This window comes from Diplotaxodon limnothrissa, linkage group LG3, assembly GCF_057381915.1.
Source record: "Diplotaxodon limnothrissa isolate DT_005_m linkage group LG3, D_limnothrissa_male_GT1.1, whole genome shotgun sequence".
Classification (NCBI taxonomy): Eukaryota; Metazoa; Chordata; class Actinopteri; order Cichliformes; family Cichlidae; genus Diplotaxodon; species Diplotaxodon limnothrissa.
Window position 1 is genome coordinate 50763913 of NC_140598.1, and position 24395 is coordinate 50788307.

The window sequence follows — 24395 nt, forward strand, 5'->3', positions numbered from 1 at the left end:
CTAACAATAATAATAATTAAAAATCTGCATTTTAACTCAGTCACTGTATTAATTTAACTTTCAAATCAACATTTCATTTGGACCATATTGTTTTTAACAATGTATAGTAAAGAATCACATTTTACATGACAGTGTTCATTTTCTATACACTAAGGAACAAAAAGGCAGAAAAAAAATCTACAGGCTTGTATTAAATATGGTGTTGCAAGCTTTTCTTCCTCAGAGACACATTTTTATTTTTAATTTCGAAAATGAAACAATTAACTTAAATATGCTGAATGTTTTACACAATGACTTTAATTAAACATAACAAAGTTTTATTAAAAGACACATTTGCTCGAAACAGTTTAGAGGAAATAAGAGCATTGACACTGATTAAACAAAACAAGATTTTCCTACACAAAACATTTGTTCTAAACAGATTTAATATCACGTAGTTTGCAAACGTGATGTTAAATCAAACAAAATGTGTGATAAGGAGACGACATGTGTTATATATGTAAGTAACCAGAGGACAGGATGTGCACACAGAATGTTTAACTTTATTCTAAGTTTATGAATGAATGGCATTTATCAGATTTATCATTACAGTTCAGACATGACACAGCTGCAAAGATCATATTTGGTAATACATTTCTCACTACCATATTTTTTTTTTTTAATTTTTAATGCGATGACATTTAAAGCAGAGAATTAAAAAACACAGCATGGTACATTGATTTAAAAACGACACTCGTAATTTAAAGAAAGTGAAACTTAACAGCCTCGTGTCTTTCCCATTATTTCTTCTGCCAGACAGGTATAGAGGTCTGTCTGGGGGCAAGAATACACCTGGTTATCAAACATGTACTGGAGCTCTTCAGACATACAAAACAAAATGACACATTGCATCGAGGGCAGTGAACCGATTTACAATACTTCTTGCTGTGCTCCAACAGTAACCCACAGGTGGGACAGGCACGAACAGAGGGACACTCCTTCACTGAACCAAAGGTGATAGTTGGGCATTTATTTAGTGTCTCTAATGACTGGTTGCAGCAGCCACGATTTCCACAGCGGTCCTTCCGAGGCTGTGCACCCTTCCACTCCCTCAAACACTGCCAGCAGAATTCAAACGGCCGTCCTTTTACTGATGTGCACACTTTACAGAGGACATTCAAATCTGATTCATTCTCTCTCGTCACAGTGGATCTGCAGCCAGGACACTACATGGAGACAGAGGTGGGACAATATGTAATACATGATGAAATGTCTAACAATTCTCCATTTACATGAAATATATATGTTAATGAATCACTTACCATCTTAGTCGTATGTGTCTGCCTGGCAGCATTGAACGCCATGGTTCTTCTAAAATATGCATTTTCTTGAGGCGTCAGCAGAGCCATTTTACAAACCTCTGCAAAAGTCCACTCGACGTTACAACCAGACGCACCACACACAAACCTGCTTTCACCCTTTATTGAAATATAGAAAGGTGCGTTATTTATACAGTTCAGGGGTTGAAAACAAACGAGAGAACAATCTCAGGAATTGCAGTTAATATCTTTAGGTTAATCTTTGATTAATAAAACTATAAACACTATGTTGTGTGAGGGTTACTGCATATTATCAACAAATGAAATAGTATCGTTCCAATCCAATCCACAGGAAAATAATACTAATAATGATGATATATTGGGCGTTGTTTTCTTGATTTATTCACGTGCGTGTAGCATTAAAAACATTAACTTCTGTAATTTCAAGACACAGGCAAAACTATTCTGCCCTGTTTAAAATCTGAATTCTGCCACTGTGTCTGATGTTGTCTGTTATTTTTTTATTTTAATGAAGCTGACCCTTAGTCACCTACCTGGTTCAACAACCTGCGACACCAGTTGGTGAGAGAGGTCGGGGTCACAGCGTGACCACAGGACATCTGAGCTCTGAGAGATTTGAAGCCTTCATACAAAACTGAGAACAATCACACACAAGCAAAAAGTCTGTGTCACACGCGAATAAATGCTAATGCCGATTTTGTTTAACCTAGACTAATGTGAGCACAGGTAAAATTATTGTATTTAATTAATGTCATGAATTCTATATCAAATGTGAATCTGTTCGATGTCACTTTGAAAAGTGCCCACGTGACACTTACAGTCCAAATCATCCTCTCCATCGACAAATTTAAGTGTTTTGTCATGAGGGTTGTAACACTTCTGTGTTGTTGGCACGCTTGGGGGCGTCACACTGCGAAACAACAACAAACAGATCAGAATGAACACTTCCGGTTTCACTTCAAAAAAGAGAGTGTGTGAGCTGCAGTGTTGCGCAGTTTTTGATACTTGCACACAGCTCGCGTTTCTTCTTAACATAAAGTTTTTGATCAGCGGCTTCGTGTTTCAGCATCACTGTGATGTCAGACTGTGACACTGAATTATCGCATTGTGCAGTTTACAACCGTAACGCAAAGTCAGAGCATAAAAATCGTTAGCAGTGAAATCGGAGCAGCAGATGTAACCTGAGTTGTTACCTGTGCAGCAGCAAAGGCGGGGGCAAGTACATCGGCGCTCTGTCTGCGGGACACACTGGATACATGTAATAGACATCTGGCACGTTGATGAACGGAGCAACACCCGAATCTTGGTGAGGTGAACACAAAGGTGTGGTCCGGTTGAACATCTGGCTTGGCTTTTACTGTCACTGCGCACTATCTGTTCACGGGAGTATATCCAGCGGTCGACTAAGAATCGTGTTGTTCTGCGGTGAATATGAGCAGCGATACTCCTCCCTCCCTCCCATCTCTTTCTCTCTCCCACTGTGTGTGTGTGTGTGTGTGTGTGTGTGTGTGTGTGTGTGTGTGTGTGTGTGTGTGTGTGTGTGTGTGTGTGTTTGTTTTCAGGGCCGCACCTCTGTCGTTGGTAAAATTCGAGTTTAGCCTTGCCTGCTGGTTTTTACGACGAGTCCTGATTTTATTGAAAAATTTTTTTTAATTATTTTGAGAACTAATTCTAAGTTTCGAGATTGAACTCGAAATAGTTGAAAATGAAAAATGAAAAAAGTCGACATACCTTTTTTGATTTATTTTTTAATCGAGTCAAACCACCTCCTCAGTGCTGCTACATATCCTACAGCATGCCTGGTGTAGATGAGTTAGTTAGACAACTTAATCAGCTCTCTTTTTGTGTCTTGTGTTACAACATACACTCTCTTTACTGCACGAGCGTGCAGACAATACAGGAAGTAAGAAATAGCACAATATATGCTATATATACATACATATAAGTCACTTACTGATAAATATCTGAATAACAAAGAAAGAAATAAGAGTATGTGCAAAAAGGGTGTGGCTATTACAGTATGCAGTGTGTTAGGTGGATGAGGTGTACAGGGAGATGGCCACAGGCAGGAATCCAACTTCCTTACACCAGCACCAGCTGTTGGAAATACCCAGGAGTCTTTATAATTCCACTTTGGCCTGGTAGGCTTTTACCTCCTCACCAGAGAAGGTAAACAAAGATGACTCTGTTTAACCTTATATCTGGTTGCCATGCAATGTAAATAGATCTTCCCTCCCCCTGGTTGTGTTACACCAGAGCCATAAATTTAAAGAAATGGAAATGCTAAGATGTTGGATGCATTAGTGTAGATTCAGTAGGTTCAGTGATCTACTGAATCCTTTCAGTAGCATGATAGCACTGTGATTTGGTTTGATCCTTAATTGTTATTGTGTGTTCTTATTTGAATGTCTAGACAAAATCACACATCCATCCATTCACCTCATTGCCATAATAAACCTTTAAGAATAGCTTTCTGGATCTTGTCTTTAAATATGCACACAATATGCACCTTCCTCCTTGCTTGGGCAATGGCTCTAAAAGCAGTCTTGTCACAGACAAACAGAATAACATGGTATTGAGGTGAAAAGGAACACGATTTGTCCCGTACTTCAGCTAGAATAGAAAAAAAAGACAAAGCTGGAGTTATTCTGTGATTTTATACTGCACAGCTGCCTCTTCTTCGCTTATCCTCTCCCCTCCCTCTTCTGTTGCTACTTCAATCATGAAACTGATCAATGATCAGCTGATCGGCTTTTCTCTCTTGTTTGTTTATCGCCCACTTTGCACCAGAAAGAGGAAACCAGCAGATTTCACGCTGAACAACAACAGCATGTTTAAGCTTGATCAGTTGTTGTTATAATTTATTTAATATTACTTTCTAGGACCAGCTGATGTTTGCTGGAGCCACAGCTGTAAAGCTGCTGGTCATGATGTTGGTTTGGTTATCTGGTGAGAGGAAACATGAAGATGAAACCAGGAGATGTCCCTTACTGAATCATCAGAGCTGAACAGGTGATGGACAAACAGGTTTACCTTTTAGGTGACATGAATGAGTTGAAGTTATGAACTATTTCTGGGAGACAAATAACACCAGGATCCTTTTCTAAGTAGCTGACAGCTGGTAACTGTGCAGGGGCGGGTCTAGCAAAGTTATGCCAGGGGGCCAGGTAGGGCATTAACAGGGAAGGGGGACAAAAATAAATACTTTTCTGTCCGTTTAGCTGATGTAAACTATCCACCCTACAGTGTAAACATAATGTGTGGCAAAAGTAAACCATGCGATTTCTTATAACTCGATTTAAAACGATAGTGAAACTAAATTAGATGTGGAACTTCCCTAACAGTCCAAATGCATCTGTTGGTGTGGCTTTTTGATAAAGTCACCATTGTAGGCTCATATAAGCTGCTGCTGCTAGTCTTTGTGAACAGCTATTTGGGACAACCCACCTAAAAGGAAAAAGCCATCTCAATTATAAATTCAGCCCACGCCCATTCTGACTTTAACATAACCTGAAGCAGCTCGTACCGCTCACACACAATCCAGACAAACAAAATGTGCAAGTTTAGCTTGTCTGTTCTCTCACCTGCAGGGGAGATGAGGATTCTTAAGTTAAACCCCTCCAAGAAGCAGCGGAAGACGGTCAGTGACCTGAAGAAAGGAGCGCTGAAGCTGTTTCCCAAGAAAGGTAAGCCTAAACCCCAAAACAGATCAAAGAGAAAAATTACTTCTTGAGTGATCACATGGCTCTGTTGTAAGCCTACATTCAAATGTTTTTGCCTATTTTATGAATCTTTTAAATTATATATTTTAAAAAAAAACTACATGAAGTGTTTAATTTTATTGGTAATAATAATATAGTTAAGAACGATTTAGTTTGGCGTCATTGTTATGTGAGGTATTTGTGTAGCACAATAATGCAACACACCAACTTCAACCACACATTCAAGTGGACATCTCAGTCTGAGTAAACATGTGAGCTCAAGCCAGCTCAGACAGGCTGTGTTAACAGATATGACCACAATTACAAACACGTTTCCTGTGTACTGTGTTGCTGTTTCAGTAAGTCGCACAAACTGTGTTGTTGAGGTTTTGTTTTTTACAGTTGAATTAAATGTTTTTCACACTTAGTTTAGTTTTAGTTGAGCAGTGGCCACAATCATGTGCTGTCTGAGTGCAACTTAAAAATAACAACCTTCAGTCGTGTTCAGGGAACATGATATAATTATTTGTAACATCTTTATATACTTAGTGAGGTTCGTCTCTCTCCTGCGTTGTGTGTGTAGGATATCTTCTGGGTGAAGTCCGGCTGGTTGTCGCAGGGAAACCGCTGGATGATGAATCTGCATCTCTGTCTGAATATGGGATCAAACCCTCGTCTGTGGTGCAGATGGTGGCGAAGGTCCACGGTGGCTGATCATCACTGATGCACTCAACTGCATCCACAAGACTCACAGCAGGACTGAAATATGAGACACCAAAGGACAAAATCCATCATCTTTGGCTCTTTCAAGACTTTTCCCATACCTGCTTAGAGTTCAGCACTAATTAATTATGATGAGCTGTAAATGATGAATAATTAGGATGTAATAATGTATTTTGTGTCATTTTGTGCTTGTGTTTATTTCCCTGCTAAGCTGTGTAACTTGCTATTTGTTGGTATATCAAAAATAACTATGAATGTATATCATTTGAGATATTTTTCCATCTTATTCAATAATAAAAGATTTTTTCTTTTTTTACAGTCTGTGTTCTGAAAACTAATCTCAATAGTCCATGTATACTACAGATTCCACACTGCTACACGCAGGCATTAAAAATCTGTTTGTTTCTAATAGGCACCACCTATCACTGCTCTAATTCACATACCTGATATACAGAGTAATATGAAGAAGAGCTGGCTGGTAGCTAAAGGTGAAAATGCAAACCGTGGGGTATATTCAGTCTGCTTGGGATCGGAACAGCATCCAGCTACAGCTCAGGACCGCTTCCTCATCAGTCTCTGCCATGACACCCAGCCACAGTTTCCTTTTGGACTGTTGGGTGCTGCCTTTAGATTGCAGTTGCTGTTAGGCAATATTATTACCACACCAGTTTCTGCTGGTGGCTTATGCAGTATAGCAGTTCATCAACTAATCAGAAGGCTGGTGGTTCAAACCAAAGCAGACATAAATTTCCACTATTACCTACAGTGCATAAAATGAAGCTTTTGAGGCCTCACGGTCCTCTGATGTGAACATAAATGAAATCTGTGGGAGGATCTTAAACATGTTGATCTGTCTTTAACTGGGCAGACCTCATATCATAGTAAAGCCATTTTTTACCTGCACAAATATATATTTTTGCCACTTTGCTGTTGTTTTGATTCTGTTGTCTTCAACACACTTCTCAATATGGCTTGGGTTTTCCCCTCGCGGCACCCTGACATTTGTTGCCTTTGTTTCCTTGATTGCAGCATCTACATTGAATCCTTTTTCATTACTCAGCTCGTGCCGCACTCAGCTTTGTCATTCTGTGACTCTCTTTCCTCACTGCAGTCCCAAAACAACCCTTCTCTCTGCTGTAGCAGATTCTCAGTCCCTCTCTTTCAGCTGTCCTTTCAGTTTTCTCTGAATTATCACCATTCACCTCGTATCCTTCTCAGGTTTAGAATGAGCAGTAAACACAGAAGCTGTTGTCTGCACACACCAGGAAATGCCCTAGATTGTTTTTTATTTATTTGTTATCACTTTCGGTTTCTCTCCACCAGCTACGAAAACTCATGCAACTGCAGATTAGCAGCCAGGATTATTTTGTACATTTTATTTTATGTAATCAGTGTTAGTTCTGCAGCGAGTCCAGGTTTAATATCTTATTTTGTGCATTTATGGGTTTTATCACTCTACTTTTGGAACCTTGCACCATGTAGCCAAAGTTGTGGAAAGTACCCGATCTACCAATCAGCTTCACTGGGCTGGCTTATCAACTGGATTTATTGTCTTGTTTGGAGAGATTGAAATGGTTATTGTGTTACTTTTGCCATTGTGGTGTTATGAATGTGTATCAAACTGGATAAAAAAAATGATATGATAATAAGATTACTGATGAATCCACTCATACCTATCATTTGGCAAGACAACCAGGATGTGAAACAGCAAAAAAACCAAACCAAACATTGTTCTGGTTACATAACACACATTGGTGCGGGTGTATTAGGTAGTTTCCAGTTTTCATCTCAATGACAGCATCATGCCTGATAAAGTGATTCAACTCGAAACTGAGCTAGCAGGCATTATGATGAGCATTATTTATATGTTTGAAAGTTATTTTAATTTTCTGGTTTACACGTCATCTTCGGTTGCATATTTAAATCTTATTGCATATTTTCTGTAATACCCTTCTGCTGAAAACAATGCAGCAAATGTTCCTCTTTGTGCCACTTAACCAGCATTTAGGATAAAGGTGGATCTGTGGGGAATTTTATCCGCAACCTATTCATGCTGGAAAAACAAGGCTTTAATTATGGCTTTAAATAACTGAAACTAAGTAAAATATACTATCTCATTAAACTGAAATTAAACTGAAATGAAGGAATGCATACATAAAGTATATGCAGGTTCAACCATATTTCAGATTTATGAATAAATGAAAAGTTTCAGACTTGTTATGGTCCTTGTGACTTAAACTAAAAGCAGTATAGGCAAAAAAATCACATGTGACAGCAAAATATCTCACCAACAAAGCCAATAATGATTACATATGCCAAATCTGACCTCATGTTATAACCAGAGAAGGACATGAAACACAGTATGGGAAATTACGTTACACGCAAAGAAAACAAAGCTCCAGCAGGCTGTTGTCTTTTTCCATCATTTCTTCTGCCTAACAGGTATAGAGGTCTGTTTGGCGGCCCACACACTGGAGCATTGTGCAGATATTTGACTTGTTGTCACGCATTCAGTCTTCAGGCACACAAAACAAAACTTCACCTTACATTGAGGACAAACAGAGAGATTTGCAATGTGTCTGGCTGTGTCCCAACACTAAGCCACAGGTGAGTAAGGCATGGATGGAGGGACATGGACTCACAGACTCAAAGGCAGTACTTTTAGAGACTGACTGCAGCAAAGAGGTCTTTCTGAGGTCGTGGATGCTTCCCTCAGATAATTCCAGCAGAATTCTGTATCATTTCTTAACGTATCATCTAATGAAACTGAATATTTATTTGCATGTTTCAGAACTGCATTGCAAGAATGTTAGTACGATGCCTCATATATAGAGATCCGTGGTTTTAATCCACCAGTCTGGAGTTTGTATGTTCTCCCTATGCTACTCAAAAATCTGGCTTCCTTCCAGAGTCCACTGACATGCATGACTGTAAATGGGTTTTAGGTGTGCCCTGGCCTGTCCAACCTTAATGAGAAACACATGGGTAACAGCATGACCAGGGACAAAAAGAAAGATTAAACAATAATAAATTAAAAATTTAAAAATTTTGTTCAGTTACATTCATATGTAAGAATGAAAAGCTGGTGCGCAGTTTCCTACCGTTAGAAAACCTCAATCCTCCAAAATATTAAAACAATAACCAGGCAGTCCGATCTAATATGCACATCAACAATGTAGTTATTAGACCACATCGTGCTTTACCTGAGCAGCAGAGCTGTGACTGATCCACTTACGATGTGGACATTATCACAGCGAGACTCGAGTAGCGGTTGTTGAAATAACGTGAACAGCGGTGAACTGAGAAGACTTGTGTGGGCTGGAGTCTATTTACTGAAGCAGTGGAGTATCATATCTTCAAATGCCTAGAAATAAGATTATTATAGGCTACCAAACGCAGCGACAGATACAACATTAAAGGATGTGCAGACGTGATATATGGATAAATAAAATCCTGTAACCGACACTAAGCCCGCTGTTTCAAAGCGAATGTCTGATCGATTGGCAGAAAAACTGCTGACCACACGGTGAAGGTGAATAATCACGTGATTTCTTCTAAATCAAAGACGAGAAACGCCAGACTCCCCTGACACACCGACACTCCATTACTTATCTGATAGCTTCACTACTATCGGCAGAACTGCGCAACTGCAACATCTGCGCAATTACCGTTTTATAATTCTGAAACGATATTATGATTATGATAGAAAAAGCAGATTTACAGACTGTTTTTTAATAAAATGGTTTAACACGAACAAGATAAAGAACAGTTTACTTGTGTAACTCATATCCACACGTGACCCGCAGACTCATTTAAAGACTAACGCTAAGCTCTTGGTTTAGGTTTGCTTTGTAAATCATAAGGAGACCATATGCAGTGTTTTAGATTAAAGTCACTGTGATTCACAGGAGATAATATTGACTTAACCTGTGCAGTGATTCCAAAGAGTCGGTCAACTCGATATGAGTCCAATTCAAATACAACAACAACTTTCACTCTTATATTTCTGTTACTCCCTCACACTGTAATCGATTAGTTGTAGGCCGATTTAGTTGGATTAAGTGTCAATAACATCCACATTATTTTATTCTCATAAATAAACAAATAAATAAATGGCATGGTTACATTATTGTTTCCTTCTTAAAGCGAAACAAACCATTTCAGACGCATGTTTCCGGGTCCGCTGTATAAAAATTTAGCGTAACTGCGCATAACATTCAGACGGAGACAGTGAAAGGAACTCTCAGCTTCCCCCACACGATGTGTCGATATGATGTCGCTGTTGTCTCGCCTTCAGGCGGGATGAAAACAGTCCGCCTGTACTCCAAACAGCTGCCCGTCCAACAACCGACGGTGGGCCAGCTGAGGAAGGAAGCGCTCAAAGCGTTTCCCACAGGTAGGCGAACCTAAAATAAGATTTGAAAAAATAAAAATAAACACTGTAGCAATCTGTTACACAACAAAACAATACATTTAAATCATGCTGCCTATTTTTTAATATTCAAATATCTTAAAATATGATTTGTATGTTTAAAATTATTTTTAGAATTACGATCAGTTCAGTTGTCAGTTGTTGAAACATTATAAACGTGAAACTGACGAAGCTGGTCCATAACCTGGAGACTGTCCGGAAGCACAGACAGTGAAAGTGTTACTAACTGAACTGCTGTTCTCTGCGATGCGGCTTTAACAGAGGCATTTAAATAAGTCCAGTATTTTAATGCCCGCGTTAAAACCTTTAATGCGGAGACATGTAGCCTGTTTATTTATTCTAAGGCTTGCGGAGTAACTTTCTGTTTTCCTTGTGTTCCATGTGTAGAGAAATATTTGGGTGAAATCCGTCTGGTCGTTGAAGGAAACCCACTGGATGACGACTCTGCGTCGTTGTCAGACTGTAAAATCAAGCCCAACTCTGTTGTGCAGATGGTGACCAAGGTTCACGGAGGCTGACTGAGCTCCATCGTCGAGCTCCAACCGTTTAACACAGACCAAGGACAAAAATGCTTTTGTACGCTGTTAAACCTGTGCAGTTATTTCGAGCTGTTTTTCAGGGTGTAAACAATTCATTAGCTACTTTTTTCTTTTTTCTCTTTTTCTTTTATTTTTGTTGATAAATTGTGTGGGACACCAATAACAAATGTAAGGGTGCACACACCGGGGAAATTAAATGCTCCACCTCATGGGCTTCTGTGCTCAGAGCCAAAGATTATAAATAATAAATCAATCATGTGGCAATATTATTAGCCACATGATAACCACCAAGAAATGAGAAAATGTAAAGGCACACAGAACAACCTCAAGAAAGTAAATCATGTACTGATTTTTATCATTTGTGCTTTTGTGATGTAAATAAAAACAAACATATACCACTGTACTTGTCATGGACTGGATTGCACTTTTAGATTAGTTAGTTGCAAGTTACGCAAGAAATAAAATTCTGATTTGCTTTGTAGCCTATTACTTCAGACTGTCAGAGAGTCAGAGTCAGACTGTCATGTACATTATGTAAAATGATACATAAAAGCCTGATACTCATGATAAAGGCCCGTCATGTACAGTGATTTGTATTTGAGACATTTAAGGACTTTTCGCCCAATTTCCACCAACTGGAAATTATATGTAAGTGAATAAAAAATGTTTAAAAATCATTTAATCTCCATAAAATAATTCAAATACTGGAATCAAACTGAAACAAACTGAAACTGTAAATAATTTTTTTTAAAAACCCAAAGAGATTATTTCTTTAATTAAAACAAAAACTGGTATCACCTACCCAGCACAACATGATAAATGACAACATTTTGACAATTTATTTAAATGAGCTGCATGTTTTACATCTTAACTTTTGTTTTAACCCAACAAGGTTTTGCAAAAAGAAAGAATGCGTGTTTAACTTCACATTTAAAATGTATTTTTGAGATTTTACAAATCAGGCATAATACCTCAAAGTAAAGTTCACATCTGGTAGGAAATTTCTCATCAACAAACTACAACATTTCTTTAGCATTATATTACATGATATATTATTACAGATAAATGCCAACCACAGGTTTCTATGAAACATGTTTATTTCCTGACTGGTTGACAAGTGGATACTGGAAGTAGCTTAACCATGCAGACCTAGTATAAGTTCAGTGACCTGGCAATCTCCAGTCAGAGTGAAATTCTGGGAATTGTTGACTGGTTTCTGGCAGTTGCTAGGTAAATGTGGGAGCAAAAAGTTATTTTTTTTTAATATAATTATGATATAGTTTAAAGTGCATCAACTCCAAGGCACTTTCACACCAAAACAAAGTGAAGTTTGATGGCCTTGTGTTGTTACTATTATTTCTTCTGCCATACAGGTATCGATGTCTGTCTGGGAGCTACACCACTAGAGCAAGGTGCAGAAATGCCACTTGTTGTGGTGCATTCGGTGAAGATCTTCAGGCACACAAAGCAGAACTTCACCTTGCAACGAGGACAAACAAGAGATTTACAATTCCTCTTGCTGTGCTCCAACAGCAACCCACAGGTGGGACAGGCACGGACAGAGGGACACCCATGGACACCCTTCACTGAATCAAAGATTATATCTGGGCATTCTTTTAGCGTCTTTAGTGACTGGTTGCAGCAGCCACGATTTCCACAGCGGTCTTTCCGAGGCCGTGCACCTTTCCACTCCTTCAAACACTGCCAGCAGAATTCAAAGGTCTGTCCTTTTACTGATGTGCACACTTTACAGAGGACATTCAAATCTGATCCATTCTCTCTCGTCACAGCGGATCCGCATCCAGGACACTACAAGAGAATGACATTTAACAATAATAACAAATTTACAGTAAATATAATATGTTAATGAGACACTTACAAATCGGGTGATAAGCATCTGCCTGGCAGCGTTGAATTCCAGGGTTTTTCTGAAGTACTCGGTTTCTTGAGGGTCCAGAAGAGCCATTTTACAAACCTCTGCCAAAGTCCACTCAGCACTGCAACCAAACGCACCACACACAAACCTGCTGTCACCCTTTATTGAAATAATGAGACGTAAAAGGATTATTAGACTCACATGTTGGAAACAAAACACAAAACAATTTGATGAGCTGGATTTTTGTTGTTTCAGTTAAACTCACATTAATCAATAAATACCATATTGTGGGTAAGACATGCTCTGTAATTCATTAACTTATTAGCTAATAAAAGAAATTATATTTATCATTAGCAAAATTTTTCTTGTAGCTAATACCTGCATTGCTAGATATGCAGTGGTTTGATAAAACACTGAAAATGTCACAGCTGGACAAGGTGTAAGTCATTGCACTGAAATCTAAAGTATATGATAAAAATAACAGGTTTCAGGTTAATATTTTTGATACAGGCTTTTACAGCATTCATTAGGTGCTCATCTAGTTTTTGGTACTTTTGTTTCCAAAGACTTGTGAGATGCAAAAGAATAAGGAAACAAAAGTGGCTGTAAGGTTGTTTAGAAGAGCACGGTTTATCAGTCTCTTAGATGTGTGATTTCTTGAAGTGCTTCACAGGTGCTGATTGAACACGAGGTGATTATAGGCCCTAAAATGTTGTGTACACACTGTTGAGTGATGTGTCTGCAGACCAAGTAAAGAGCGCTTGCTGTGTATTATGTTTAAAACAAGATGTGATAATAGATCAGGTATTATTTTCATCACTTACACATGTGTGTGCTTGTATGTTGTGGTAGGATTAAAAATATTATCAAGATTAATTTAATATCTAATTTATCCCAAAATCAGAAACCTGGTACCACGCCCGATGCCTTCTGCTTTTATTTATTTAGGTACACTGTTATTTATGCTGACTTTATTTTATCTATTTTAACAAAGTCAACCTTTAGTGGCCTACCTGCTCCAACAACCTGCGACACCAGTTGGTGAGAGAGGTCGGGGTCACAGCGTGACCACAGGACATCTGAGCTCTGAGAGATTTGAAGCCTTCACACAAAACTGAGAACAATCACACACAAATTCAAGAATAAATGTTTTGTGACGTTGGTTAAAATGATTTTCACCGTTATTATTGTAATTATTCTCATTATTGCTGCACCCAAGTAATACTTACAGTCCAAATCATCCTCTCTATCGACAAATTTAAATGTCAGGTCGAGAGGGTTGTAACACTTCTCCTGTTTTGTTAAAGTATTTGAGGCCATCAGTCTGCGAAACAGTAACAGAGCACAGTGTCACTTCAAAGAGACAACCCCCCCCCCCCCCCTCCGAGTTTGAGCTGTGTGTGTGTGTGTGTGTGTGTGTGTGTGTGTGTGTGTGTGTGTGTGTGTGTGTGTGTGTGTGTGTGTGTGTGATTTCGGAGTGGGAATGGGCCAAAAAAACTACAAAAAAAGGCATTGAGATATTGAAGCAGGTTTTAATCAGATTGGTTGTTGCTGGGTTATTTCTCAATTACACTGAAATGTCGCATATCATAATTTAAAGCCACACTTCGGCTTTTAGTAAGATCCTTGGATCTTAATGACGTCTCTCCAGCTCTTTAATTTCTCCCTCCTCAACAGCACCCCTGCAGATAATATCTCTGTTCTTTTGACATATTTTGTGCATCTATTTTTAGTTCTTTTTTATTTTTCGGTTTCAGTTTCTCAGCTCCATCTTTTCAGAACTTTTTTCCACACTAAACTCGAGCGCCGGAGCGCGCAGGGAAGGTAGGGGAGGTCCCGGTTGCGTAAAGATATTTTATTGGACGACACAGTGTCGATAATGAAAATGAACGAATAGGCTGCTCACTCTTCGGGGGCCCTTGAACTGATCCATCGCCCTGCCTGTGAAATTCCCTGTGTGCCAAATTACCACTCCAGCCCTGGTAACAGTAAGTTCTGAACTTTCAGTACTATGTTTTTAATCACAGGCTTTTTGTTTTAGGATCACTGTGACGTCAGACCGTCAGACTCTAAATGATCGAAGTAAAGAGCGAACTCTCCGGTCCGCACTTTCTAACCATGACAAAAAGTCGTTACCAGTGAAATCAGAGTATTGAACATGTAACCAAAAGTAACACGCGCATGAGTGAGTGAATACGCTGAGTGTTACCTGTGCGGGAGACCGGCCAGGTAGGTGAATAAGGCCATCGTCGATCCTGCTGCGGGACACGCACGGTGCAGTCAACAGACGTGTGGCGCCGCGATGAGCCTAGTAACAGCTGACTCTGAGTGACGTCAACACAAACGTGTGGCCGGATTTGTTTATTATATACAGTTTAATGTGCAAGCTATTAATAAAACATTAAAAGGTGAACAGACAGCAGGCCTATGAATAAACAACAATGACGACAAACTATCAAACCAACAAAGTGAACCCAACATCACGTTAAAATTAATCATAAAGAAAGAAAGTGATTTCTTTTAACTCTAAGAAAATGATAGCGAAACTAAATTAGATATAGAACTTAGCTAACATTTGGATTCCTAAGAGATCTTTTCGTATGTTTGTCTGATAAAGCGTTTGTTATGAGGTGAACAACTATTTAGAGACAGCCCATCTCAGTGACTAATACACTCTGAACTCACCTGACTTTAACAGAAACCGAAGGAGCTCTTCAGACTCACACACCAGACAAACACAATGTGCAAGTACAGCTTGTCCGTCCGCTCACCTGCAGGTGAGTTGGGGGTTATCAAATTAAATCACTCCAAAAAGCAGCAGAAGACCGTGAAAGACTTGAAGATGAAAGCAGCGCAACTGTTTCCAAAGAAAGGTAAGCCCAAAAACTCAAAACATATCAAAAGAGAAACTATAAAGAGAAGAAATAGTAGTGAAGCTATGTGTCGAGCGATCGTGTTGCAATCTAATGAAAATCAAGTGACACAAATGACACAGACTCATTCAAATGTCCTCATTTATTTCAAGAATCTTATATCTTTTTTAAACTGTATCAAGTGTTTATTGTCAAAACTCTTTCGGTTCAGTTTGGTGTTCGTTATGTTCCGTGTCAGTTTCAGTTTGTTTTGTTGTTATGTGAGGTTTTTGTGTCGTGCAAAAATCACGAAGCACAATAATACGACACAACTTCAAACACACATTCAACTGGATAGCTCACTGTTATTGTGTTTTCGTCGCACAAACTGTGAGAGCACACTTTGGTTTATAAAGCGGGTGAAATAAATGTTTTTCACACTAAGTTTAGTTTTAGTTGAGCAGTGGCCACAGCCATGTGCTGTCTGAGTGCAACTTAAAAATAACAACCTTCAGTGGTGTTCAGAGACATGATATAATTATTTGTGACATGTTTAAATATTTAGTGAGGTTCTCGCTCTCCTGTGTGTGTGTAGGATATCTTATGGCTGAATTCCGGCTGATTGTCTCAGGAAAGCCGCTGGACGATGACTCTGCATCTCTGTCAGAGTATGGGATCAAACCCTCGTCTGTGGTGCAGATGGTGGCGAAGGTCCACGGAGGCTGACAGATATCATCATCGATGAACTTAACTCCACCCAAAAGATTCACCTCAGGACTGGAATGTGATACACCAAAGGACGCAATGCATCATCTTTGCTAGCTGGGACTGTATCATCTTTGATCTTTGGTTCTCTTCTACACTTTTGTATCCTCCTTTAGATTTTAAGACTTTTATCATACCTATATAGACTTCAGCACTAATTTATTATCACAAGTTGTAAATGATGCACAAATAGGGCATAATAACATTTCTTTTTTTTATTTCTCTTTTTGTTTCGTTGCTAGCCTGTGTAACTTACTAGTAGTTGAAATACCAAAAGCTGACAACAAATGTACGGTTACGCAGCAGCCCCATGAATATCAATGTTCCTAAAAAAAAGTGATGAAATCATTGGTTAATATTTAGTTATCTTGACTTTCCAGCTGATTCTCATAAATGCTCTGCTTTCATCTTGTTTAAAAATAAATGCAATGATTGTTGAATTTAACCCATTGTGCTCATTTCTGTATATTTATTCTTGGGTTCTTGTTGAGTAGCCTTGCTTTGCTTAGCTAAATATACCCTGCAAAAAAAAGTAATTCATTCCCCATAAACATGATAACTGGACTGCATCAAAAACTGCAATCAAGCGTTTGTGAGTCTTTTACATCACTGTGGAGGAATTTTGGCTACATTGCAGGGTTTACAAGCATTAGCATCCTGTTTAGGGTCATGCATCTTAGAGCAACTCAATCTGATTTAAGTCCAGACTTTGACTCGGACACTCCAAAACCTTAATTTTTTTTTTATCTACTCAGAGGTGGACCTGCTGCTGTCAGTTCATTGTCCTGATGCATAACACAAGTGAGCTTCATGGGATGGGATGAACTGATGGTTGGACATTCTCATTTAGGATTTTCTCGTAGAGAGCAGAATTCATGGATTCATCAGCAGCAGGTCATCCTGAAGCACCAAAGCAGTCCAGACCATTACACTGCTACCACCACGTTTAACTGTTGGCATGATGTTCTTTTTATGAAATGCAGTATTACTTACTGTGAGCAATAAATAACACTGTATGTTTATTATAGAGGCATTTTGCAGGCAGAAAAATAACAAATGTATTCTATGGTAACATTTATATAAATATTTTGTTGTGTATTAGGCAGTAGCTGTTGATTACCTGCCAAAATCCTATCTCAATAGTTCACTTACTATGCAGGCTGCATGGTATTAAAAATGATTTGTCTCTAACTGGGCGCACCTGTGAGTGCTCTAATTAACACGCCTCATGTACAGAGTGAACAGTGCCATCTGGTGGCTGAAGGTGAAAATACAAAAACATTTTTTTCTACTTTGATTTAGCATAACAAGGTTTCAAGAAACTAAACATTGATTTATTTAAACATTTTACAAAAAAAACTAAGCAGTCAAAACAAGAAAGAAAAGTCTGACCTGAGTAGTATAAGTGCTAAATATCCTGAAGCTAATGCTAAAGAAGCAGCAGACAACATAAAATAACTAAATGTTGAGGAAAAAGATGAGTACACACAGAATGTATGATTAACTTTACTTCAAATTTATGACTGAATAACATTTTTCAGGTTCATTGTCGTTATGATTCAGACATAATGCAGCCGTAAAGATCACATGTGGTAGCAAATTTCTCATCAAGAAAAATCAACACTGATTATATCTGATAACTGTTCCAACAGAACAGAGAATTATCAAAAGATAATTAAAAGAAACAACATGGTATATTACTACAGAAAGGCACTCTCACACACTTGAGCTTTGCGTCTTTTTCATTATTTCTTCTGCCATACAGGTATCGATGTCTGTCTGGGAGCTACACGACTGAAGCATGCTCCAAAGTAGTCACTGGTTTTAATACATTTAGTATAGCTCTTCAGGCACACAAAACAGAATTTCACCTTACATCGAGGACAAACAACAAATTTACAGCGCCTCTTGCTGTGCTCTACCAGGAACCCACAGGTGGGACAGGCACGGACAGAGGGACACCCGTGGACTTCCTCAACTGAATCAAAGCTGATATCTGGGCATTCTTTTAGTGTTTTTAGTGATTCGTTACAGCAGCCATCGTTTTCACAGCGGTCTGTCCGAGGCCGTGCACCCTTCCACTCCCTCAAACACTGCCAGCAGAATTCAAACGGTCGTCCTTTTACTGCTGTGCACACTTTACAGAGGACATTCAAATCTGATCCATTCTCTCTCACCACAGTGGATCTGCATACAGGACACTACATGGAGACAAAAGAGTGGCAACATTTAATACATAACAAAATTTTTATAATCAATATAATATGTTAATTAGATACTTACAAATCTGGTAACAAGTGTCTGCCTGGCGACGTTGAATGTCAATGTTCTTCGGAAATACTTAGTTTCTTGAGGGTCCAGAAGAGCCATTTTACAAACCTCTGCAAAAGTCCACTCAGCACTACAACCAGACCCACCACACACAAACCTGCTTTCACCCTTTATTGAAATAGTAAACGAGAAATTATTTATTAGACTCATTTTGTAAACAAACCAGATTTATCATTGTGCCATTATGTCCATGTTGTAGCACATAGAAATGTTGAGTTAATATTTGCAGATACATTATCCATGTAACTATGTCTTCGCTTTAACTTTTGTTGCAGGGCTTTATATGCCTTATGGGGATGCTGCTGACATGCAAGTCATTGTGTCTATATCAAGCTTTTAGCCTATGATAAGGAGAAATATGTGTGTCTTTCTTTAACATTCAGCTGCTTAGAGATTATTTGAGATCAACAGTGACTCATAAGCTAGAACCAACACTTTGGTTTTCCAACACAGATGAATGGCAACAAAGGTAAAGACTTCACTGAAGGAAAGATGTATGAAGATGCAAGCTGGTGATGATCCAGCTGGTCTGAGAACATGAAGAAAAACCCTGTTCAACCTCTCCACAGAAACGAGGTGAGTTTCATGTTATGATTTGTTTTAGTTTTTCAAGGAACGTGTGTTACTTTAATAATAAACTGCTCATATTACAACTGAATGCTGTGTAATACTCTGTTATTTCTTGCTGGATTTCAATGGAAGGGTATACAAATCCATTCAATTTTAATTTGTTTTCAAGTCATTTTCCACCTCAGTTTGCTCAGTATTAAACTTTGTAAAGTGTTAAACAAAGACCAAGTCTTTACACTTTGTTTTTCAATGTGTGCCGTTCTCTTTTTTGTATACATTCCTCTAGTTTGCATATAATTCTCCTGTTTGTTATTTTTTCCTGTTGTCTTGCTAATTATATTTTATACCTGCACGGTTGGTGTGGAGCACCTATAATTTTGTTGTACATGTACAATGATAATAAAGGGCTTTTCTGTGCTGTTCTATTGTAGCTTTATTCGTTTTATTTTTAGTTTAAAAGTTAATAACAACAGCAAAAAAAAGACTTTCATCTTTCTGCTTCTCAGAGCAGTGCAGCTACATGAATGCTACTCCAACAGAGGTCGATTGTCTTGTTAATAATTTTACCTCTTCACTACATATGACTGGATACTGTAGCTCCTGTGAAAAAGAGAGTATCAAATCAGAAGGACCTGATTCCCTGGTATACCGGTAACTCTAAAACACGCACCTCAAAGCATATCGAGCGGAAATGGCATATCACAAATCAAGAAGATCCCCATTTTGCCTGGAGAAATGCCTGCTTTATCAAAAAATTACTCTGCTAGCTAGAACATCTCACTATTCATATTGAGAACAACCCTAGGTTTCTCATCAGCACTGTAGCCAGGCTAAAACAAGTCAGAGCTCTGTTGAGCCAACCATCCCTTTAACACTAACTAGTAGTGACTTCATGAACTTCTTCACAGATTTGAACAAATAGAGAAAAAAATACTCATAATAATGTTGCAGATGTAACATTATCTACAGCTACTTTTAGTAACAATTGATATATATTTAGTCTTTTTCTCCAATTAATATTTCTGAGTTAACTTCAGTAATTATTTCCTCCAAACCATCAATGTGTCTTTTAGACCCCATTCCTACAAGACACCTAAAAGTCCTACCATTAATGCTTCAATCTTAAAAATGGTCAACCTGTCTCTAATAATCGGCTATGTAAAGCTGGCAGTAGTTAAACCGTTACTTAAAAAGTCATCTCTTGGCCCAGCTGTCTTAGCTAAAAAATAGTAGTAGTTGTCAAACAGCTAACAGATCATCTGCAGAGGAATGGTTTATTTGAAGAGTTTCAGTCAGGTTTCAGAGCTCATCACAGCACAGAAACAGCTTTAGTGAAGGTTACAAATTATCTTCTTATGGCCTCTGACAGTGAACTCATCTCTGTTCTCTTCCTGCTAGACCTTAGTGCAGCATTCAATATTGCTGATGATAGTATTCTATTAGAATTATTAGAGCATGCCTGTAATACCTGCAGTATTACAGGTACTGCACTTTAAGTGTTGTTACTGTTGAGGAGTTGTGGATACAGGTCCTTATTCACTTATGAAGCGCCTTGAGGCGACTTATGTTGTGATTTGGCGCTATATAAATAAAATTGAATTGAATTGAATTGAATTGAATTAGCTGCTGTTTACAGTTTAAACAGATTAAATCTTCATCAAGACAAGCACTACTAATTGTACTTTGCTCCTCATTGTTTTTGAAAAGCAAGAGCAGGCAAAACAAATACAGTAAATGCAGTTTTATCTGTAAGTTTGTCCCAACCCAGCACTTTAAATAACGTTCTGACAGATACCGCTGATGTGTCACAAATGCAGATGAAGTGTTCTTTGGTGTCAGAGCCTGGTGTAGCACTGTAATACTGGACATAATACAGACACAGACGTATTCTTTGAGGCCAAACATTTGATTCATTTAGAATATTAGAAACTTGTTTTTGCATTTTGACCACCTGTCTGTGAAACACCTATGTTATAACACTCTGTTTTAATATATGTTTATTTTAATGTTTTAATCTGTGAATTTCATTTTTTAATATATGAGAGAAAAGTCCTATCAGCCCTGTGCTAAGAGGGCTGTGGTCATCCATCCGTCCTGTTCTAATGAACACAAATGTTGTAATAGTAATATAAACAGGAAAGTCTGTGAACGTCTGTATAAAAACAGAAAACTGCCAGGACATTTCTTTTTACCTGACATTCATCGTCTAGTTTTAAGTAGTTATTCCCAAAAACTTGTGACATGCAAAAGAGTAAAGAGATTTCTCAAAAAAACTTTCATATTGCTGTTGAAATTGTGGATGTAATGTTGTGTAGCAAAGCACAGGTTCAAACCCAGAACGTGCCCATGAGGCTCTCGGATGTGTAATTTTTTGCTGTGTATCACAGTTGCTGATTCAACAGCACATCAGTGTTAATCAGTATATGTACATATTAAAAATGTATGGAGCATGGGTGGAGGATTGAAATGACCAAAAGATGTAGATCATAGTCCTGTTCTGCTTACTAAACTGTTCTTTGAAAACAATAAGTGTGGAAGAGCAGCTGTTCAGCAGTGACCAAACATTTCTTTATCTAAATCATCTCAGATGATTATATACTGAAATGTTGTGTACACACTGATGAGTCATGCGTCTGCAGCATTTGCGTTACATATTGAGAAACTCCCGTTTATGAAACTTTCACTTAACTAAAGCAAGAGTTACATTACATAAATGCTACAAGCGACAACAACGCAGACAGAAATCAGAGCTGAACATTTCTGTCCCACTTTATTTGTTCCTTGAAAGCAGAGGGGGTTTCTATCGAGATAAGTTAAGTGCACCACTCCCTCTGTTGACTTCAGTTAGTCTTTCTCACCTATATGACAATAATCATTCCAGTAAAATGGTATTTATTTAAGTGCGCTTTGGATCTCTTTATTTAAGTGATTTAATATGTTTTCTGCATTTATTCACATGTGTGTTTATCACAAACGTGTGCTTAAAATAGTTGTGGGTGGTAGCATTAAAACCATTAACTTCTATAATTAAGGCCCAAATTATTCATTTATTATCTGATTTATCCCAAAATCAGGATACTGCCACGATGCCTGATTACTTCTGTTTCTTATTTATTTAGGTATATTTTTATTTATGCAGTTTTTTTTAAAATGTATTTATTTTAACAAAGCCAACCTTCAGTGGCCTACCTGCTCCAACAACCTGCGACACCAGTTGGTGAGAGAGGTCGGGGTCACAGCGTGACCACAGGACATCTGAGCTCTGAGAGATTTGAAGCCTTCACACAAGACTGAGAACAAGCAAACACACCATTTAAAAGAAAATGTGTTATGCAGGAATAAACGCTAATATCCGTTTTATTTTTACATTGCACAATGTCAATAGTAATACAAAGGCTTAAAATGATTTTATTTTATTATTTCTAAAATATAATTTAACGTCACGGACACCAGTTTGAAAAGTGCCCAAGTGTTACTTACAATCCAAATCATCCTCTCTATCAACAAACTTAAGTGTTGGGTCATTCGGATCATAACACTTCTCCTGTTTCGTTGTCATATTTGAGGCCATCAGTCTGCGAAATGATAAACAAACCAGAATGTGCACTTTAGTTGTGTGTGTGTGTGTGTGTGTGTGTGTGTGTGTGTGTGTGTGTGTGTGTGTCAGACGGAGAGAGTGAACTCTCCAGTGTTTCCAACAATAACAAAAAGTGCGATCATAAGAGTCGTTACCAGTGAACTCACACCATTGCATATCCGACCAAGTGCAACACACATCACTGACTGAACGAAGCTGTGTTACCTCCGGACACGTGAATGCCGCCAACGTCGATCTTTCTGCCGGACGCTCTGGATACAGCCTAAAGAGGTTGGGCGCAGTGGCGAACTGAGCAACTGCTAACTCAAAGGTCGGAGGAGTGTTTTCTTGTAAGAAAGTGATAGTGAAAGTAAATTAAATTAGGAACTTGCCTGACGGTCCTGGAGCATGTTTTGGTTTGTTTGTCTTATTAAGCCTTTGTTGTGGGCTGCTGGTTTATGAAGCAGATGAAATAAATGTTTTTCACACTTAGTTTTAAGCAGTGGCCAAAGTCATGTGCATCTTAAACATAATCTTCAGTGGTGGTTGGGGAACATGATATAATTATTTGTGACACGTTTATATATTTAGTGAGGTTCTCTCTCTCCCGTGTTGTGTGTGTAAGATATCTTCTGGCTGAAGTCCAGGGCCCTGTTTCAGGAAGCCGGTTTAGTGGAAAAACTGAGTAAGTATACCCTGAGTTAACGAAAACTCTGGGTTTTCGGTTTCACAAAGCGAGTTCAGCTGCAGCCTGAGTGAGTCACTATGACGACACACTCCGTGAAGCTAACCTGCCCCCTAGCAGGTTTACTACAACTAACCCTGACTGTCTCCGCCCCTTTGTCGGAAACCTGACAGTAGGAAGTGTCAGACATGGCGTGTCCCTTCCTTGAAGAGCCAGTAGATCGTGAAGCCCAAATTCTCCGCAGAGCTCTCCGCCGGGAGAGAGTGATCAGAGCGTGTTTGGACATTTTATCATTTCCTGATGATTTTCTGTGCGAACGTTACCGTTTCTCAGCACAATCTATAATTTATTTGGATAACATCCTCAGGCCATATATTACGCATGTGACACATCGCGGACATGCTCTCAGTTCATTGCATATTATTTGTATTGCACTTCGGTTTTTTGCAAACGGGAGCTTTCTGTATAATATTGGTGACGCTGAGCACGTTTCCAAGGCTACCGTCTGTCGGGCAGTCAGGAATGTTACAGTTGCACTGAAACGTCTCCTGTACTCGTTTGTGGTGTTCCCTGGTCATAGACCCACAAGATTTATCAAAGAGGGATGCCACAAAATTGCAGGTATCAGGATGAACAAAACTTAATGTATGATGTGGTGATACTTGGACTACTACTTAAATTGTACATTTATTTTCAGGGTTCCCAGGCGTGATTGGCTGTACAGATGGCACTCACATTCCAATCATTGCTCCTTCAGTAAATGAAGGAGACTATGTGAACAGGAAGTCTTTCCACAGCATTAATGTACAGGTACATAGTTCCCTGTAGCATGTCAAACTAACAAATTATTTCATTATAGTAATGGATGCTAATATGTGTTCTCTGCACTGTGAAGATCATATGTGATGCTGCCAACATTATCACAAATGTGGAAGCCAAGTGGCCAGGCTCTGTCCATGACTCACAAATATTCCGTGAATGTACACTGAGCACAAAATTTGGACATGGTGAGTTGAGAATACTTT

At 38.6% G+C, this 24395-nt stretch overlaps 3 protein-coding genes and 1 long non-coding RNA gene across 4 annotated transcripts; 1 reads left to right on the forward strand and 3 right to left on the reverse strand.

Annotated features, from left to right (window-relative positions):
* Positions 1–779: 779 nt before the first annotated feature.
* LOC146636477 (uncharacterized) lies at positions 780–2665 on the reverse strand. Its single transcript, XM_085350834.1, has 5 exons — positions 2513–2665; positions 2138–2229; positions 1853–1953; positions 1302–1457; positions 780–1205 (listed from the first exon to the last, which is right to left on the reverse strand). Exons 1-5 carry the CDS (start codon positions 2659–2661, stop codon positions 780–782), a joined length of 924 nt encoding a protein of 307 aa, XP_085206960.1. The 5' UTR covers positions 2662–2665.
* A 7369-nt stretch (positions 2666–10034) lies between these two features.
* On the forward strand, positions 10035–10752 carry LOC146636478 (uncharacterized). Its single transcript, XR_014905478.1, has 2 exons — positions 10035–10139; positions 10563–10752. It is a non-coding gene; the product is annotated as an uncharacterized LOC146636478 (long non-coding RNA).
* A 1315-nt stretch (positions 10753–12067) lies between these two features.
* Positions 12068–14837, reverse strand: LOC146636479 (uncharacterized). The gene is made up of 5 exons (XM_085350835.1): positions 14800–14837; positions 13820–13914; positions 13604–13704; positions 12594–12749; positions 12068–12523 (listed from the first exon to the last, which is right to left on the reverse strand). Exons 1-5 carry the CDS (start codon positions 14835–14837, stop codon positions 12068–12070), a joined length of 846 nt encoding a protein of 281 aa, XP_085206961.1.
* A 3115-nt stretch (positions 14838–17952) lies between these two features.
* On the reverse strand, positions 17953–22679 carry LOC146636480 (E3 ubiquitin-protein ligase DDB_G0292642-like). Its single transcript, XM_085350836.1, has 4 exons — positions 22589–22679; positions 22298–22398; positions 18491–18646; positions 17953–18408 (listed from the first exon to the last, which is right to left on the reverse strand). The coding sequence occupies exons 1-4, from the start codon at positions 22677–22679 to the stop codon at positions 17953–17955; spliced, it is 804 nt and encodes a 267-aa protein (XP_085206962.1).
* Between the last annotated feature and the right edge of the window lie 1716 nt (positions 22680–24395).